Consider the following 19,880-nt stretch of genomic DNA (forward strand, 5'->3'; position numbering starts at 1 on the left):
AAATACATATATAAAATGATTTAAACGAATGTGTAAAGTAATAAAAATATTTTAAAGTGAGACTATTGTTAATTATTTATTTTCAAATTTGGAAAATTTATTCTTTTATTATAAATTTCTTTTTAAGCATAAACTTATACATCTCCCACTAGATGTATAGTTAGAGTGGGCCTAATGGTTCAAATCCAAAGAGGTGTAGAGTGTGTACACTTCCATAGATTGTAGCAAACAAATCCCTATGCAAATCCCTTCTTCCTCAAAGATGAGGGTCTCATATAGCTACACAGAGGGTGTCACTTCTCCCACAAAGAAGGGATCTCTTATTCCATAAAGAAGAGGGTCTCTTGTCCCTATGCAGACTCACACTACTTCTCCCACAAAGAATGGGATCTCTTGTCCCACAAATAATGGGTTCTCATATCTCGGTGCAGAGGGAGTCCCTTCTCCCACAAAGAATGGGATCTCTTGTCCCTATGTAGAGGGGCTCCCTTCTCCCACAAAGAATGGAGCCTCTTGTCCCATAAAATAATAAGGTCACATATCCCTAAAGAGGGAGGTTTCCTTCTCCCACAAAGAAAAAATCTATTCTCCCACAAACAAAGAGACCTCATATATCAATTTGCATAGAAAAGTCCCTATGTCCCACAAATAAAAAAATCTCATATAACATACCTTCAAATTAAATTATTATTATTTTATTAAAAACCAATTTTTAATATAATAAAAAATTTCCAATTAATTAATCTAATCGAAACATAATTAAAAAATCTCATATAACATACCTTCAAATTAAATTATTATTATTTTATTAAAAACCAATTTTTAATATAATAAAAAATTTCCAATTAATTAATCTAATCGAAACATAATTAGTTATTGCTTTTCTCATCCAAGTGGTGATTATGTGTTAAAATCTTGTTCCTTGAAGAATTGTATGAAGGCCATAACATAACATCTATTATTAATAGAATATCGGACTCATTGTAACCAAGATACACATGTAAAAGATAAGATTTAGTAATCATGCCAAACCATACAATATTTTGAAACTATGAAGAGTTTGTCCATAGCAGACCATCTGTATTGGTTAGAGACACTGAGCTGCCACAAAGGTTGATTAAACCCAAAAAGCCCAAAAAGCAACAAAGCCTGATTTCAAGAAAGGCTGGAACATGGCTGTGTCAGCCATGCAAAAAATGCCTCTTGAAACAATCCTTTGCTGCAAACAAGTGTACGTAGAGATCAGATGGACCAGGCCAGGAAAAAAAACCCAATAACCATACCCCTTAACCTATTGAAAGAGAACATCATCGGCCTCTCAAAAAGATGGGGAAATGAGCAATAATTGGGAGTAAGGATTATCTACCATGAATGAACTAAAGAGCAAAGCTATTTATAGCCAACAGTCTGAAAAACAGTGAGACACTAATAAAATCACCATTCTTGTGTTCCCCTCGTGCTCTGCAGGAAGAATGGAACACACGTCCAAAATTATGTTTTGACAGAAGATCAACCAACTGGACAGTATTGGTTGAATGTATATACTTCAGGTGTATTTTAAGCCATACTCTTGAAAAGAGCTTCCAAGTTTTTCACTATGTCTGTTATCGTAAGGCCACAGCCTTCTTCCATCTGTATTGAGCAGAAACACAACATAAATACAGGTGTCAGTTAATCAGTTCTGCTAAGAACAATCTTCATAATACTTATTTTTTATGAAACATAACAAAAACATTGAATACTCGTGCAATTAATATCACCTGTGCACTTAATGTCAAGTCAAGGGCTGTCTCAGAAAAGGAGAGAATACTTGCATTTACTACTGTCAGCTGCAGCTTCTCAAGCTCCGAGAGACACTTCACTAGCAAACCTTTCTTATTCTCGCAGTGGATTCGGACCAGGACATTTCTACCAACAACTCTTGCCTCAATTTCGGGAGTCAGTAAACCTAATCTATCATCTACACTGGCTTTCGAAGAATTTCCAATAGATGATGTTTTACAATCCTCAGAAGATAAAGGAGATTTATTAACATAAACAACTGACTGCACCGTGTCTTTTGGGGTCTGTTGCTCAAGCACATTGAGTTTCTCCCGTAACTTCTTCACATATTTGATAGCGTCATCAAGAACTGAAGCCTTATCCATCTGCCAAAGAAGACTCCAAAGTTAACTACATGGTTTTGAGAGACAACATTGTGCATAATCCCAAGCTTTATACATAGAAATCAGGACTGTGTGGTACCAATGCAAGTATAAGTTCCTACTTGTTTTTTAAAGGCAAACAAAAATGATACGCACCCAGCAGTGCATTAAATGTGGTATAGGACACTTTTGGAATGAAATGATCCAATGGTGTATATCTTAGTCTATACAGCATTTAATGCACTGCTGCTGATTGCATATTGTTTACCCTTTAAGGCACACGAGTTCAAATTGGACATGATCGTGCAGAAATTACGATGGAAAATTCCAGTTCTATGCCTAATGAATGGAAATTTCAGTTTTATGTAGTTTTATGCAGAATGATGGGGTAAATATTAATCACCATGTAATAAGCTAATTACTGCCTTTCCATCCTGTCCATTGAATATCACTTTACTCACTTCCAATGGACAAGATGTAAAGACACGAGCCAATCATCAGCTGGGTGTATAGTGCTTCATATTTGGGGAATGATAGTCAATGCAGAATGGAAATTTCCAGTTCTGTGCCGGATGATAATCATTGCAGAATGGAAAAGTCCAGTTCTATGCCTAATGATAGTCATAGGAAATAGGTTCTTGAATTCCAGACACAAAAGTATTCAATGTTCATCTCAATAGGATTACCTTCTTTAACCCAGGGATAAGAGCCGAAAGAGCTATGAATCTCTGGCTCAATCTCTCGCGTCGTTTTCGTTCAGCCATAATGTGATCCTGACTATGACCTGATGTCTTTGCTGGCACTGGAGGATTCATTATTGAAGTAGATATATTCGCATCTAGGAAATTCTTTCCCATGAAAAAACTTTGTGTTGAAAACAATTCTCCTCCTGCAGACAAATTAAATGCATCTAGACCATGGTTAATGTCAGAATGAGAAATACAACTCTTCTGGCCAGCAGATCCCTTGGAAACCATGATCTCTCCCTGGATAGCGGGGGTTCTTGGTGCCGCTGTTTCATATATGTCATCTTTCACTTGTGGGAGACTCGTAATATAACTTTCAAGCTGCTGGGGTAAGCAGTGCTGTTGCTGAACTTGAACGTTCTGCACAGAATTTTGCAAGTAGACAGAGGAGAATGGCAATTGAGATGAAGTTGAATCCCAATTATTAGCCTTTGGAATTTTCACAGGCCTCTCATAACCTGTTAGAACTTCTGAAAACCTGACACCTGAATTATATTCCGAACATGCTGTTGAAGGAATTTTGATATTCTCCATGGGATTGAAAGACTGAAAGGATCCACCCTGGTCAAAATTCTCATGGGGCTGATAGTCCATCGATACCGGTAATTGCTCCAGAGTTGGAGTAGACAAAGTGCTATATTGCCTTAAAAGTGCAGGATCTTCCATGCCCTGTAAAAACAAGAAATGCTAGTCAGCTTGATGTCAATGACTCTCTCCATCTTATGTGAAAGCTCAAATAAGAATATAGATGAATTTGAAGCATACCAAAGCTGACAACCATTGAGCTGATAACATTTCCATCGTCATAGTCTGAGATTTTGGATTTGTCAACGAAGTTCTTTGAAGCATCTATAAAAAAAACCATGGATGAATTATTGTCTTGGGAAGCCTCAGATACATTGTCAAGAACATTTCAAATACCAACAAAGAATGAACAAACAATGATCAAACATAGACTACAGAATGGTACATAGGCTAAAGTAACTAGCTCAAAATCCCCCGTGGTAAGACGATACTAACACATTGCAAACCTTTTACAAAGGGAGAAACCAGGGGTTGCCATTTATTATTTTGTAAGGAATTGTTAAAACAACACATGCTTGACTCTTGAGATTTCAGAAAAGGACATAACAAATTAGGTGGAGAAACATTGCCTACTCCAACTTCAGAGGGTAATGTCAATGCTATATATTGTAACAAAAGAAAATGGGGATTCCTGTCTTGGCATCTCCGAGAGAAAAGTTAATGCAAACTTTTACACACAGAGAGATGGAAGGCAGAATTCCATCTTACAATCAACTCCCAGTTAAAGGCAGATAAAATGAGTCACCAACACAGAGCACAGTGGTACCTCTTCTCAGCTCAAGCATTTTTACAGTCAGATTAGATGGAAACCTCAGTCTACGTGGGAAAAGGGGGGGTAGGTAACCCTCATTAGGGAAAACCCCATAAAGCCCAGTGAAAAATAACAGGGAGATTACTCCCTTCGCATTTGTCATGCAGACAAAGAAATCGATCTTGTTGTTTGAGGACGAAAGGCTAATAGTAAATACAACCAACAACACTGACACCAACCAGTACAACATGTCCTCCCATTATTTCACTGGTAAACATCATTATAACCCATTACAAGGAGAAGGGGACCATTGATGTGAAAAGGAAATGCCAAACATAGGATATGCCACTGTAACCAGATGGCTTGCAACATTACATAGATATCAACCACAGGCCAAATTGGCACACAAGGTATGACAAAAACAGTATCAGCAATGTTATTACAGAAGTGAGGGAAGATGCTATTGCATAAACCCGGGAGCAAACATAGGATATGCCACTGTAACCAGATGACTTGCAACATTACATAGATATAAAATACAGGCCAAATTGGCCCACAAGGTATGACAAAAGACTGTTAGCAATGTGATTAGAGAACTGAGGGAAGATGCTATTGTATAAACCCAGGCACTTGTGTTCTGAAGCGAGCTTCTGAATTGGCAAAGCATTTGACAGAGACAGAGAGAAAGCCCTCTTATATGGAAACAGTTGTTAATTCCAGTAGGAAGTTTGAAAATGGAGAATATCTTCTGGAAGCATTATCCACTGCCAGAGAGAACCAAACCTCAATTGACCTCTTCTTATTTTTGGAAGAAGAGGCGATCATCCCTAAGAAACAGAGTATACACCTGTCTAAAATAAGCTTCTTCAATCAATAGCATGGATTTCTTATGCTTAATATTCCAGCAAACAACCCAAAAATAACACAGACAACAAGATTTGCCCTATATATTGTTCTAAACAAAGAAAGAGACACTCTAGTTCAATCTGTTAACCAAGAAATAAAGAATGAAACCATTATTCTGTATCCATTGCCCAGGTATAAGTGTCCTAAAACCAGGATTGCACTGCATACAATTCCTTCGTCATTCTGTTAACCCCGAAGGTTTTGCACTCATGATATCCAAGGCCAGTGCCAGAATCACAAAATAATTGGATAGGCTAATGAGCAGCAGCTCAAAAATCAAAGAAACAACTCAGGTCAGGCCAGGCCTATAATAGGTTACACTGAAATGAATACAATATAATATAAGTTGAGGTTGGGTTGTTAGAACAAAGGAAAAATAGAATACCAGGCTTGGCTTTAACTGGTCACGAGATCAGAATCTCCTGCGCTGTTCTGTTCTGTTCTGCTCCCCTGTTGCGTTCTCATCTTGCAAGTCATGCAGAGACGAGTAATGTTAAATATTTTGAATCCATGGAAAGACTGAATAGTCAAACTCTCGCTATATGGGGATGGTGGTGTTTACTATGCATTATGTAATGTGAAGGGTAGCTTGGGCTGTGGCTCGCTGAGTGGCTGGTCGGTCGTTACCAGAGGTGTGAAAAGGAGGATAGAGGAGTGGCGCCCGTGGGCAGCGGCCTACGGTTGCGGCCGACTTCGTGGGACCCATCACAACACGTACATCTAAATATTAGCCCGTTCTCATTCCGCTCCATCAAGTTAGCGGAGGCCTTGACCACTCCCATCCTCCACCCTATCCCGTGTTAACAACAATGTCAACCCACAATATATTATTTTATTTACTATTTTGGACCTATAGTTTACTATTTATTAATTTATTTTTTTACCGATAGACTCTCTATGTATATTTTTTTAATGTTACTGCAGGTTGTCAATTAGATTTTGGTTGGTTGATAACAGTACCATGCAGTTTTCCATTGTTTTTGAATTTTATATTTAGCTGTGTTTATACAGAAATGAATTTTAATTAACAAATTTGTATTATAAAGAATTAAACAAAAATGTGAAAGAAATGAAGCCTCCATCCTGGTAAACCATGCATAATGCATAGTATTGTTACGGTCTGAGAGTTAAAGCAATCTAACATAATTTGTGTGACATATAATGTCGGTAGAACTTGCACAAGTTGACATGCCCCTCCCCTCCCAACGCAGAATTTAGGAAGGTCAGGGCTAGATGGTTGACTTGCCAACAATGTTCAAAGTTTAAATCCATTTTTGAACAATGGCTAAATCCATCTTTGAACAATGGCTAGGTACATGATGACCAATAAATATGTCATTTTGACATATTTAGTTTTTTATTTAATATTTAAAAATATTTAATAGAAACAATTTTTTTTTATAATTTAGTATTTTAAAAAAAGATAAACTGAGAAAGTTTAATATTGTTTATAAAAAAATGAAAACAACATCTAAAATGTATATTTTTACTATGGGTTTATGTTCTCTAAAATTTGAAAATCTAGATTTAACCATAAACATTGATTGTAACCAAACATAAGAAATAAAATTTGTTTAGCAAATTGTAAAGCTTAATATAATTGATAAGAAGATGAAGGGAACATCTAGAGTTTATAATTTTACTATGAGTTTGTGATCTCTAAAATTTGAAAATCTAGATTCAACCATGGAGCAATAGTGGGATATTGAGATTAGCTATTGGGTGCTTAACAAAAATGTGAAAGGTAGTTGTCTATAGTAGACCATGGGAGCTATGTTGTTTGGTTTCTTAAAAATAATGTAAAAATTTAAAAATTGTGGTCACTAGGAGTAGACATTGGCCAATTTGTAGAATTAAGAAGGGTGATTGTGGATAGTGTATCATGTATTTAGCTTCCGAAACATGTCATAGTAATCAAAATCTTAAATGTAAAATAGGTCCCAACTCAAGACTTGTGGGAGACCAACTTGAGTTAGATTTTCTTGGCAGATTGTGAAAGTGAAATCTGTTTTGCATATATATATATATATATATCTTTTTGTTAAGACACTTTGCAATCATGTAGGGTTGACCATTTTTAAGGTCAACACAACCATTTTTAGCCATTGTACTTGATTGATGGTAATAGATTTGCTCCTAATCTCATATATCAATGTAATCTATTATCATCCTAATTTGTTTTCAAACAAGTGATTCAACATTACTTGCTTGCTAATCATAGCATAGGCTTTATTGAAAAAGATAATGAATTCAAGTGAAGTGTCATTTCAAAATATATACATCGTGGTTTTAGCAATGTGTTTCATGCTTATGATATGAGTGTTGTGAGTGTTGCTGAAAGACTTGATAAGCTAAATCATATTGTTAGGCTAGACCTTCTTGCTATGCAATATCCTTTCTTTTGTTGAGTCAAATTCTCTTATAATCTTGCAACCACAATTCATGATGTATTGCAAATGTAATGAGTGATGCACACTCATCTAGAACTTAAGCAAAATGTAGTAAGCCCTTGATTTAAGGTATATTGCAATTTATAGTAAAGTTAGCTAATCTCATTACAAATTTTTCTTTCCATGTTTGAAATATAACAATTCAAAAGAGTTAAACTTCCATCAATTTAAAATCTTAATAGATTTTTTGATTTAGATTTATTAAAAAAAAACAAAATCCAAAACATCATTACATCATACATAAATATTAAATTAAATAATAATAAAATTCTAAATCCCATCGCATCTTTATCAATTTATAACCCAAAAAATTGGATTTACTACCCAATTAATTTAATCACACAACCATATGAACATATCCCAATAAATATATTACAACTTTAAAATATAAATATTGTTTTGTAAATTACTCCCCCTCCCCCAAAATTTCATAAATTGGCCATTCAAAAAATAACAAAAAAATCCCTAAAAGTGAAAATGAATAAGGTCGGTGCTCCCTTTCACCCAGGCATGGAATACTATATGTTACAGTCCAAAGTCAATGAAATTTTAAATGGCAGGTAACGAAATCTTCAAAATCGCGTCGGCTCAGTGGAGGTTAGATGGATTGAATTGTTTATAGGTTTACCCTGACATTTTTTGGTTTCCTTCTTCAAATTTCGCTTCCCATGGGTAAATTAATTAAAAAAAAATTCCGACTTCCTTCCCTGTCGGAGAAGAATAATTTATAGAATCAACTTTTACATTTTCAAAGACATGATTTAAGGGACCCACCATATGTGTTTTCCCATTAAAAAGCACAATACAAATAAATTTAATAACCTTAATTTTCCAAGGGCTCAATGATTACGGCAGTGTCCGAACGAAATTTTATCAATTACTGTTGTAATAAAGATGCATTGTGATTGACTAATTGAATTGTTATCACCATATCTTGTGGGCCACTCACCTTTCTAAATTATATATCACTGTAAAGGTAGATTGTGAAATGAAGAAAAGAACCCTCACATTTTTTTGGGGGTGGGAGTTGGTATGAAAACTTTACAAAATAATGAAATTTGGACTAATGATAATAGACTCCCACCAATGTGGCACCCCACCAACAGGACAAGCGAATAAGCTTTCTAATGCCACGTCATGGAATGGAACCCGTTGCTTTCATTCATACACAAGGGTGATGATATCCATCAATATTAGGTCATCATGTTCAAAGATGACATCATCATGACAATGAGGCAAATTTAGGTGGTGTAAAATTTTATGGGAATAGGGTATGCATTTTTCTTTATAGGTGGAATTTTGTCTGAGAAATTTTAACCAGAGTAGTATGCAAGGAAGGAGAGGTTACCCCATTGTATATTGATTATAAAATGAATGGAATAAGAAATAAGTAGGTAATCAAAAGTATTATTCTATGGATATTTTTTATATTAATTATATATATTTAGGGTTTGAAAAGTTCTTAAACAATACACATATAATGTGAACATATATATAATATTATTTAATTCTAAAACAACTTAAAAATGAATATTTTAAGTAAGTTTTTTTTGGTAATGATTCATTAGGTTCATATTAATATAAGAATTTAATTATTAGAAATAATTTTTATATGTAATAATATATAAAACATATTTATTATTATTTTTATTAAGTAATTTTTTTAATATTTTATATTAATTTTTAGGTATATTACATCTTACGATATATTAGCGTTTGTATAAATTTTAAACATCTATCAGTGTTCATACACCTAAATAAAGCATTGAAGTGTATTGAGCTTTGTTTTGTATATATAACAATATTGTTGTCTATGTTACTATGTGTTTTGGTACTATTCTTTATTACCGAGCATTGATGAATGTATTATATTTAAAGTGTTTCCTGGTGGGACAATGGAGTGATTGGCATAGTGGGATGTTATCCCTTCACCTGGTTTCAAATCCCAAGGGGGACATCTTTGGCATATTGTGATAAGGTGCAGGATTAGGCTCCCCCACCCTTGTGGAGTCTCGGTTCTTGCTAAGTCATAAATCTCTGGTATCTCTGGCTTACTAGTTGTTCAATATACTCTTGGTGTTATATTGACAGTGACTAAGTTTGATATTGGGTCGAGCGCCTGAATTACTCCAATGAGTTACCAATTCACCATGGTGTATGTGTGTGTGAAAAGCATGAGCACCTATTTTAATCATGTGCATTATAATATTTGAAACAATATATTTATATCATTTAAAGTAATGACACTTTTCACAATTGTTAGTATCAAAGTGGTAGTCTAATAAATAGGCTTAGGCGTGCATGACTCATAAAAATGCATTGATGTCTATTTTTTGATATGTACTATTTAGTCAGATCAAAAGAGTACAATACATTGATACACATTATTTTAATTACTTTTTTTCTTTTACAAATTTCAATTACTCATCTCAAATCAGATATTTTTTAATATTAACATTGATTTTTATAGTTTAATAATTATGTTTTGCCATATTTCATTAATACATTATCTAATGACAATATAAAATCATTCATCTATTAATTAATCAACAATACAACATTTTACCACATTGGACAATGCCATAATATAATAAACTCATTTTATTAAATATAAATAAAAGACACATCATCATGCAAAATGGGATAATGTAAGGGTTCAAAATAATCAAAATGCAGCCAATATGTAATTGTTACACTTCTTGGTAATATGTTCTCATGCAATTGGGATAACAGATTCAGTACATTAAACAAAATCCTTGATTTTCACTAACAAGTATCCCAAAGCATACAACTTGCAGTAACATTTAATTATATTGATTGCCATTCATCACTTGAACTTCTCTTGAGTTGCATGCATGCTTCATTTCTTCATCACTTGGTGCAAATTTTGCACTTGGGTTATTTAACCTAATATTTTCTTCATTGGTTTCTTTTTATATATTTTGTCTCTTCATGTTCCATCTACCAACATAAAAATCAAGTGTAATAAGTATATCTACATTTATATAGCAGAATACACATGATTACCCAAATAAAAACGCATACCATAGAAGCTAGTGTTCCATAAGAAATACACATTCTTTCAAAGCCATGCTCCATGTCATCTCTCAAAATCTCTTCAGTTGGATCCAATATATACTTTCTTTTCTACCTGTTTAATGAAAAAGCATAGAGATAATTAGTATAGATGTTTCTTAATGTTTTATTAACTATAAAATGGGAGTAGCCCATGGGATGCAACTCAATTGGCGATTGTCGTGATATGAAGTATTCTCTAAATAATGAAATTCAATGTTCAAATCCTCGTGGATCAAACCAACAAAAAAACTATAAAATTATGGCAGTTAATTAACATGGCTACTTACAAATTGCTTAATTAACTCTTGAAACTTCAACATATACTAACAACCCACACTTAACCCAAATATTGATCAATTCTTTGGTTGGCTCTTCATGTTAGAACCTCTAATGCACATTGTTGTTGGGACGATCCCTTTGTTAATGCAGCTATGCTCATTTATTTTCCCATCTCTTTGTACAATGTCTTGGATATCCCTCTTGACGTGTATTGGTTTCACCCTTATTTGTCCTTTGGAATTTGCATAATATTCTTGAAAAACAAGAAGCACTATATATATATATATATATATATGAAAACATATTTAACAATAATACGTTTGAAATTGTTTTTTCTTTTTGTTGTTGTAAGCTTTTTCTATTACAAATCTCACAAGTTTCATTAGCCATTGTTTTAGAAACACTTCATGTAGTTTATATATAAACTAATTCTTGGAGCCATTGCATTTTTTTTATATTGTAAATGAAAAGAAAGTCTACACATGTTTCTTCCATTATAGCCCTAATAGTTTAATTTAAAAAAAAAATCCCTTTCTCGTAAACTTATTGCACCACTCCAAATGAACTAAGAACTAAGTCATCATCATTTACATCCTTAATAATTTTTATCTTCTTGGGATGGCATTTTGTTCCCTACCTATTGGTCCCCACATGACATTTTAAAAAATGTGAAACAAAATGTATAGAAAGTGTTACTGATTAATGTTAAAAAAATCATTTGAAAAAAAAATTTATATGGTTACCGTTTGATTCACCTAACTCCTTTCTTTGCAACATTTCCATAAAATTGTTACACTCTTTTACATTAGAGTGCAAATAATCTTATCAAGTCTCTACATAACATGCATTAACCAATACAAATCATTAATTTAAACTTAATTTAAATAATTAAATTAAAAAAAAAAAAAACTTAAATAGCTTGTTGTATTGTAATGAACAACCATTGCATTTATTGCAATAAGTTGTTTACCTTGAACTTCTATCAGCCATCTTCTATTAAAAAAAATCTAATAAATAATCAAATATGGGAATTATAAAATATATTTTACAAAATAAGAGATCAAATCACATAATAAAAAGAGGCACCAATGCATTATACATATGTATACCCATGGGTATATGATTATCATGTTGTTATAAATTCATTTTGTTTTTATCTAAATGAAGGCTTTTGTGAGTACAATTGTTTAGAAATCTATCTTTCAGGTCCATCACATACAAATATTGATTGCTAACATGTTTCAAACCAAATAGTGTGGTTCATCATTAGGATGAAAATATGAAGAAAATCTAATCCAACATGGGTATAAAAAGGGAGGAAGAAGTCAAAAGAATTAATCGTTAGATGAAAAATAACAAAATATAAGAAATGTGAGCCAAATAATGATTAAATAATAATAATAAATAATAATAATAAAATTTATAAAACTTATAAATATGTAAATAATTATAATAATCATATAAATATAAAAACTATAAGTATATAAGTATTTTGGCATGGATATTTTCACAATCCATAATTTGCATAATTCTCTTGAAAAACTAGAAGAAATATTTGATGGTTTTGGCTCAAATATAGAGAAAAATGTTTATGATGTCAACTTAACAATTTTTCATATTCTAGTTCATTTCATATCATTGCAAGTTTTTTAAGTTCCCCTCCATCATTTACAATAAGTCTATATTTTATTTATGATTCATTTATCTAATTGAATTTATGTTATTTATGCATATGCATTTTACTAATTGTTCATTGAATTTGAAGGAACATGCCTCAAGATCAAGTTCATATGCTCAATATAGTCCATCAATCAAAAAATGTTGCAAGCTCTTATCAAGAGAAGGATACCAAAGGTAGATGTTTGATGAAAGTGGTAGCTACTTTACCTTGCCAATTATAACATGTCATCTTCCAGCAATTGGCCTAGGTCATTGGTACTACACTATGAATTAGATCTCTTTTATGACACCCCAGTAGTATTTGGTTGTTCAACATGTAAAGAGTTGAAGGAGAACACTCGATGTGTCACATTGTCCCATTATATTAATGATCAACTACCTAAATTTAATAATTTGATACCTCTCATTGTGGTTAAAAATCCCATAGGTGATATAGAAAAGACACCTAGGAACACTTCCAAAAATTCCTTTCTGAAATGTTGGAAGCCGTATCAATTAAATTTCATTCTAAATTAGTAAACCCATCTCCTTCTATTGATTCAATAGAAAGTTCTAATGATCCAAAGTATGATATTAATACTTCCCAAAACATATCTACTGAGAGATCAAAAAAACTGTATGATATAAGAGAAAAACATGTCCTGTAGAAAATCTGTGATAGGTTAACCTAATAATGCAATATAAATCAAAGCAGAATACTATAACCTACTTCTACTATCAATTACAGAAGCATAAAGATCGAGCTGAACAATATAACCAGAAGAAGAAGAATCAATGGCACAATACAATGAAAATACTTTTGGGGAAATCCTCAGATAAAAACCACACACTATTGTATTATCATACATGGTGGAAACACATAGGAACTATACAAAGCCTTAGCTCTCACAGCTAGCCATCTCTCAGTACAATCCTCACAGATGCTCACAGGTAATCTTGGCTTCTCTCTAGCCTTCCTCTCTGCTCTCCAAGCTCCTATTTCCTTGCATTGTTCCTTGTGGATGATTGGCCTTCAAAACGTGCAATCCTCAAGGATGAATCCTTGACTACATGCATGAGTTTTCTCCATGAGAAAACACATGCAACTGATAGTACATTGTCCATGAACATTAATCTCAACTACGTATTTCTCAGAATAGACATGCATGAGTTTATGATGAGGGAATCTTCAGTTAACTGGAGTAGCACTATTTGAGTGCATTAATGCATCAACTGACTGTTAACTCACTATTAGTTCCTCAAACAATTTGGAACTAATTTAACTGGACTTAACTTAGTAAACTGAGTTAACTAATTACAACTTAAATATAACTCAATCTTATCTCCTTAATTTAAGGGATAACTCTTGCATGACTTCAGAAAGACTTCTAACTTGAATTTCTCCAACTAATTAATTTAAAATAAATTAATTAATTATTTCTAAGTAGCTGTTAAGACTAAATTTGATTTTGATTCACAATTTAATTCAGGACAAATTAAATTGGAATATTCTTGTTGCCATATTTCAACACTCCCTCTCAAAAATAAAGGGATTATCTGCCACCCTGATCCTGTCTCTATGGAACTCGAATTTACACTTTGACAATGTCGTTGTTGAAATGTCAGCGTCTTGCTCCTTTGTCGAAATATATTGCAGCAACATAATCCTCCTCGCTACACAGTCTCTGAGATGATGATACCGGATGTTGATGTGCTTGGACCTATCATGAAGTAATGGATTCTCAAAGAGTTTGATACAACTCTAATTATCACAATAGATCATAGTTGGATCCATCCTCTGATAAAACAAACCAACTAAGATTTTCCGCATCCAGATGGCCTCACATGCTTCCCGACTTGCAACCATGTATTCTGCCTCTGCCAGGCTAAGTGTAACCGACCTTTGTTTCCTACTGTACCAAGAAACTACCGCTGACCCAAGGTTGAAAATGCCCCCTAGTGTGCTCTTCCGATCTGATGGGCTCCCTACCCAATCTGCATCAGTGAAGCCCTATAGCTTCACTCCGTCTATCCATCTGTACCATAATCCATACTGAGATGTGCGTCTGAGGTATCTCAATACATGCTTTGTCGCCTTCCAAAACATCTTGGTAGGCTGAATTATCGCTTGACTCAGTTGGTTCATCACATAGCACAAAACTGGTTGTGTTTTCATTAAGTACATCAATGAACCCACAAGCTGCCTATACACAGTAGCCTCTACCGCTTCTCTTGAAGTAGCAACTTCCTTCCTCCAGTTACTTGCTAGAGGAGTCTGCATGGGCTTACACTTCTCCATATGGAATCTCTTGAGTATCTCGTTGGTATAGTTGCCCTGAGACACAAACAACTCCCTATCCTTCTACCACACCTTCATGCCAAGGAAGTATGCATGAGACCCATGCCTTTCATCTCGAATTCTCTTGCAAGGTCCTCCTTGCAAGACACGATCAACTGATCATCACCAGTCAATATGAGATCATCAACATAAAGTACGATGATCAACAACTTACCTTTCACCATGATGTGGTACAAGTTTGCATCTGCTTCACTCTTTGTGAAGCCCAACCCGGTGAAGTAGTTGCCTATCTTGGTGTACCAAGCACGAGGTGCTTGCTTCAGCCCATACAATTCTCTCTTGATTCGGCACACATGTGACTCATGATCGAAGGTCTCAAAATCTTTCGGCTGCTCTATGTACACATCTTCCTCAATCCGGCCATTGAGGAATGCAGTTTTCACATCCATCTGATGGATCTTCCAACCCATCTGTGCTGATAGTTCCAACATAGATCTAATAGATGAGTACCTTGCGACAGGAGCAAAAGTCTCATCATAGTCAATCCCCTCGACCTGTGAAAAGCCACGGGCAACAAATCTCGCCTTATGCATCTCCACACTACCATCAGTAGCTTGCCGTACCTTGTAAAGCCAACGGGAACTCACAACTGACTTGTTCTCTGGTCTCGGAACCATATCCCAAACACTTTTACGAACTATGGAGTCATACTCCTCCACCATAGCATCAACCCAAATCGGCTGTTGCACTGCTTCCTCAAAGGAAGATGGCTCGGTCTCAACACATTCCCTAGCAAGGGCCATGTATCCAGTGTACCTCTCAGGTGACCTCCTCTATCTGCGCTAAGAAGATGGTGCTCCCACATTATCTCTCACATCCTCCAACAATTTCTCAGCTTCTCTTGTGCGCTATTGTCCATCTCTGGAAGACTTTGCTTGAGTGGATGTCTCCACTTCTGGAACCTATGTATGCGGCTGCTCCACATCAGTCTAAGGCTCCTCCTCCTTAGCAACCAACAATTCCTCCACAGCCTGTAGTTGGAGCTCCCTCTCAAGGGAAACTAGCATGGCCTTCTGCTCATCAAACTTGAGATCTTTGCAAACCACTACCCTCCGATTGGTAGGCAAGTACACCCAATAGTTGTGAGGTGTATCAGTGTACCCCACAAATATCCCCAACTCTGTTGTCAGCTCAAGCTTCTTCCGTGCATCCTTTGTCACATGGAAATATACTGATGAGCCAAATATCTTGAAGTGACCCACATTTGGTCTCTTATGGGAGAAAGCTTCCTCTGGTGTCTTCATCCCAAGTATGCGATGTGGGCTTCTATTCTGCAAATAAACCGTTGTGTTGCATGTCTCAGCCCACAAGTGAAGTGATAGGCCTTGGTTATGCAGCATTGCCCGTGCTGCCCTACAATAGTTATGTTCTTCCTCTTGGCCACCCCATTCTACTGTGGGTTATCAGGTGCCGTCAACTCTCGTTTAATTTCTTCCACTGCATAGAAGTCCTTAAACTCTTGAGAGACATATTCTCCATCGTTGTTGCTTCTCAAGGCCTTGATATTCTTCCCTAACTCTTTCTCGACCAAAGCTTTGAACTCACAAAACTTTGTGAAAGTTTGGTCCTTCTTCTGCATGAAATAAATCCAGCATTTATGAGAATAGTCATCAATCAAAATCACATAATACCTTTGCTTCACTGTGGACGCCATCAAGAATGGTCCACACAAATCAGTATGAACTTGCTCTAAGATAGCCTCTGCTTGACTGTCTCGATCATGAAAGGAAGACTTGGTGTACTTTCCCAAGGTACAACCTTTGCATGTGTCAACTTGCTCAAGTTTACCTTTGGGAAGTCCTGTAGATATCTGCTGCATTATCTTCAAAGCCCCATGATGCAAATGGCCCAACCATCTATGCCACAACTTACCAATGTCTTGGATTTGCACCAATTCTGCTTTCGTACTCAATGCTGCACAATCATCTACCTCTAGTTTATAGAGATTCTTCACCCGAATCCCTATCCTCTTGGTCTGACCTATGGCTATGTGTCTTAGGAACGCCTTTCCTTTACTGAAGAAAACATCATAGCCTTTGTCCTCCAACATCGCAATTGATACCAAGTTCTTCTTCAGTCCAGGCACATACATCACATCGGTCAAGGTGAGAGGAGCTCCATGCTCCCTCTGAAAAGCAACCATGCCCACTCTTGAAACACTATACCTTCCATCATCACCCATCTCTATGCGCATCTTGAGGTCTTTCTCCTCCAAGGTATTGAATAAATTTTTATCACTAGTCATGTGGAATGAGGCTCCACTATCAAGATACTAGACACAACCCATCATCGATGACACCATGCATGTGACGAGGGTAAAGTCCATTTCAGACTGAGAGGCTAATGCCTCACCTTCCAATCCTTCTCAGGATCCCTTCTTGGACTTCTCTGATGGGAAATTAATCGCATAATTTCCCATCTTATGATAATTAAAGCATCTTACTTTAGACATGTCACCCTTCTTTCCTCCATGAGAATAATTCGATTTGAAATGGGAAGCCTTCCCCTTCCCTTTCCTTGCCTTACTTGCTAAGGCCATATTTTCTTCATCATCATTCTTGGATGAAGAACCATCTCGTGTGCTCCTCCTAATCTCCTCCTGCACAGTAGTTATTCCCACATTGCCAAGCTCATCTCTATAGGTGGTGAGCTTATTTAGATATGTGGAAATAATATCGCCCTTCTCCATCTTGATTCTTCGAAGCTTATCCTTGAGCGCCAATTTCCTCTAGTCTCTATTGTTCTGGTAAAGGTCCTTCAATGTCTTCCACATTGAAAATGGAGTATCCTTCCCATGGAGACTCGAGACAATATAGTCTCGAACTCCCTCAAGGATGATCTGTCTCGCCTTCACCACGCACTTCTTCCACTCAGCCAACTCTTGTGCATTAGTTGAAGCTAGCTTTGGGATTTCTTGATCAATGAATTCCTTCAAGCCATTTGTTATAGAAATTTTTGTGCCTTACAGCATGAAGCATGAAATGTCAATAATCTAAGGGATCCAAAGTCCCTAAACATGTTGTTCCTGCCCCTAGAGGAACAAGGTCAGCAAACCACAACACTGAATATCAGTTCTCCACCTGAAAACACTCAAAAACAAGCTAATTCTGGATCATGTCAACTGCTCCACTGAGCATCTGCGCTGAATGTCAACTGCTCCACTCTGTACCTGTGCTGAATGTCAACTGTAAAGAAGGCTACCTGTGCTGGGCGAGTTTGGCCAAGTGGCACAGTCATTCCTCAAGGTGTTAATGCCCAGGAAGCTTCCAAAATGACACTTGGATCAGGGAATTCGCCTAGTGATGAGTAAGAGGGTCTAGATCTCCAAGTGGAAGCAAGAACCTCCAAGTGGACTCAAGAACTGAAGAATAACTGAAGTGGGAGAGGACACTAGTCAGCTCCATGCCAAGCTCAAGCTGACTCATCCTTTCTCCAAAACTCCTATATATAGAGCTCTCTCATGAGGTCTAAGGAGGCTGGAATCTTGTGAATGTAAGGAAGTGCTGTTGGTTTGAGTATAGAACTATTGGGTGATTTGCTTGAAGGAGGTGAAGAGGAGATTTATTTCTGCTAGGAGGTGATGCTGGATTGGGCCTTTTATGGTTGTATTACCTCCTGAACTTTACTTCTTCCATTAATAAAGCATTTGAGGTTCTTCTATATGCATGTGTCTCAATGGCGTATTGATGATTGTATATTTGATTTATTCTAATCCTTGAATCAATTATGAATGTATGCTTCTTGTAGTCTCCCTTTCTTGTGATTTTGCAGGATCTTGGTGTAGCTGGGACAGTGAAAGAGCAAGGAGCTGGGAGCAAGCATCAAAGAGAGAAGATTGGATCAATCATTAGCGGAAGACAACGGTTAGTGGATCCCTTTCTCCCCTCTCTTACATCTCATAAAGAAGTAATCTCGAATAGCTTTGCTTTGATTGTTGCTGAGGTACTATCACCCTTAGAGTGGGATAGGGTCATTCCGTATTGGATACTTTTCCCAACAACAAATTGGCGACTCCACTGGGGATCGTATCTTGTTGGTTGTTTGTGTTTTTTGCTATTCATTTCATAAACACAGGGATTACCGAATCGAACTGCATTTGGATCTTTCAAATGCAAAGTAGAGGGCAGCTACTCTAGCTCAGTTGCTGGGCAAGTTTATGATTTGAAGAGCTGATCCAGAAGGACTCTAAATAGCTCTTAGTGATAGCTTTTCATCCTCCTTTTCATCCCTTAGTGTGTAATTGACTGATAGCTTCTGATTTGGCCAAAAACTGTGAATTTTTGAGCAATCTGTGACCCGGAAACTTAGAAAAACGAAAGTTTGAATCTTCAGTGCAGGCACTGTGAAGGCAGTCTGCATTTCAGCGCAGTTCCCGAAGGGGCTACCTGCGCTGAAGGTCAAAATGCCAGTGTACTACCTGCGCTGAACCAGTTTTGCCTAGTGCTACTGGGGTTCCCTCCTGTTTATTGCCTTGTTTTTCACTCTTGTTTTTGCAGCCTGTTACCAGTCAATGTACCTATCTGAAACCAACTTTCCTTGCCACTATTCCGCCTCGGTTGTATAAAGAAACTGTATTTGTTCTTTGTGTATTTCTTATATCATTTACAGTTTCCCATAACGAAAAGTGAACTAGTCTTGCTGTGGCCTCTTAGATCTAGACCTGTGATAAGTGTCGTTTTGATCTTAAGAGTTAGTTTGTTTGTTGTTCATAGCTGATTGAGCTTTTGCTTTCGTCATATGGTTTGAATTTGTATATTTCTAGTGTCGAAACAAGTAAATCTTAAGGTGTCTTTTGATTTTGGACAAGCTTGTTTGCTTTCACTTGAAATTGAATTCAAAGTTATACAACAGCTTTCTTTTTGTATTGCACCAACATTAAGAAAGAGAAAAGAAATACCTGCATTGTGCATGTGCATTTTGACA

At 36.0% G+C, this 19,880-nt stretch overlaps 1 protein-coding gene across 1 annotated transcript; it reads right to left on the reverse strand.

Moving 5' to 3' along the window:
* Nucleotides 1-993: 993 nt before the first annotated feature.
* Nucleotides 994-5,727, reverse strand: LOC149192028 (uncharacterized). Its single transcript, XM_089404457.1, has 5 exons — nt 5,518-5,727; nt 3,656-3,739; nt 2,831-3,559; nt 1,761-2,147; nt 994-1,632 (listed from the first exon to the last, which is right to left on the reverse strand). The coding sequence occupies exons 2-5, from the start codon at nt 3,737-3,739 to the stop codon at nt 1,558-1,560; spliced, it is 1,275 nt and encodes a 424-aa protein (XP_089260583.1). The 5' UTR covers nt 5,518-5,727; the 3' UTR covers nt 994-1,557.
* Nucleotides 5,728-19,880: the final 14,153 nt, after the last annotated feature.

Source organism: Pinus tabuliformis, chromosome 2_2 (genome assembly GCF_031772625.1).
Source record: "Pinus tabuliformis cultivar Carrire ecotype Pingquan chromosome 2_2, CPIR1, whole genome shotgun sequence".
Classification (NCBI taxonomy): Eukaryota; Viridiplantae; Streptophyta; class Pinopsida; order Pinales; family Pinaceae; genus Pinus; species Pinus tabuliformis.

Bases quoted from the DNA above. Each gene is read 5' to 3' on its own strand.
- LOC149192028 (XM_089404457.1), bottom strand. From the start codon at position 3,739: ATGCTTCAAAGAACTTCGTTGACAAATCCAAAATCTCAGACTATGACG. The intron at 3,560-3,655 runs GTATGCTTCAAA...TTGTTTTTACAG, and splicing joins CTCAATGGTTGTCAGCTTTG to GGCATGGAAGATCCTGCACT. The intron at 2,148-2,830 runs GTAATCCTATTG...CTTCTTTGGCAG, and splicing joins TTATCCCTGGGTTAAAGAAG to ATGGATAAGGCTTCAGTTCT.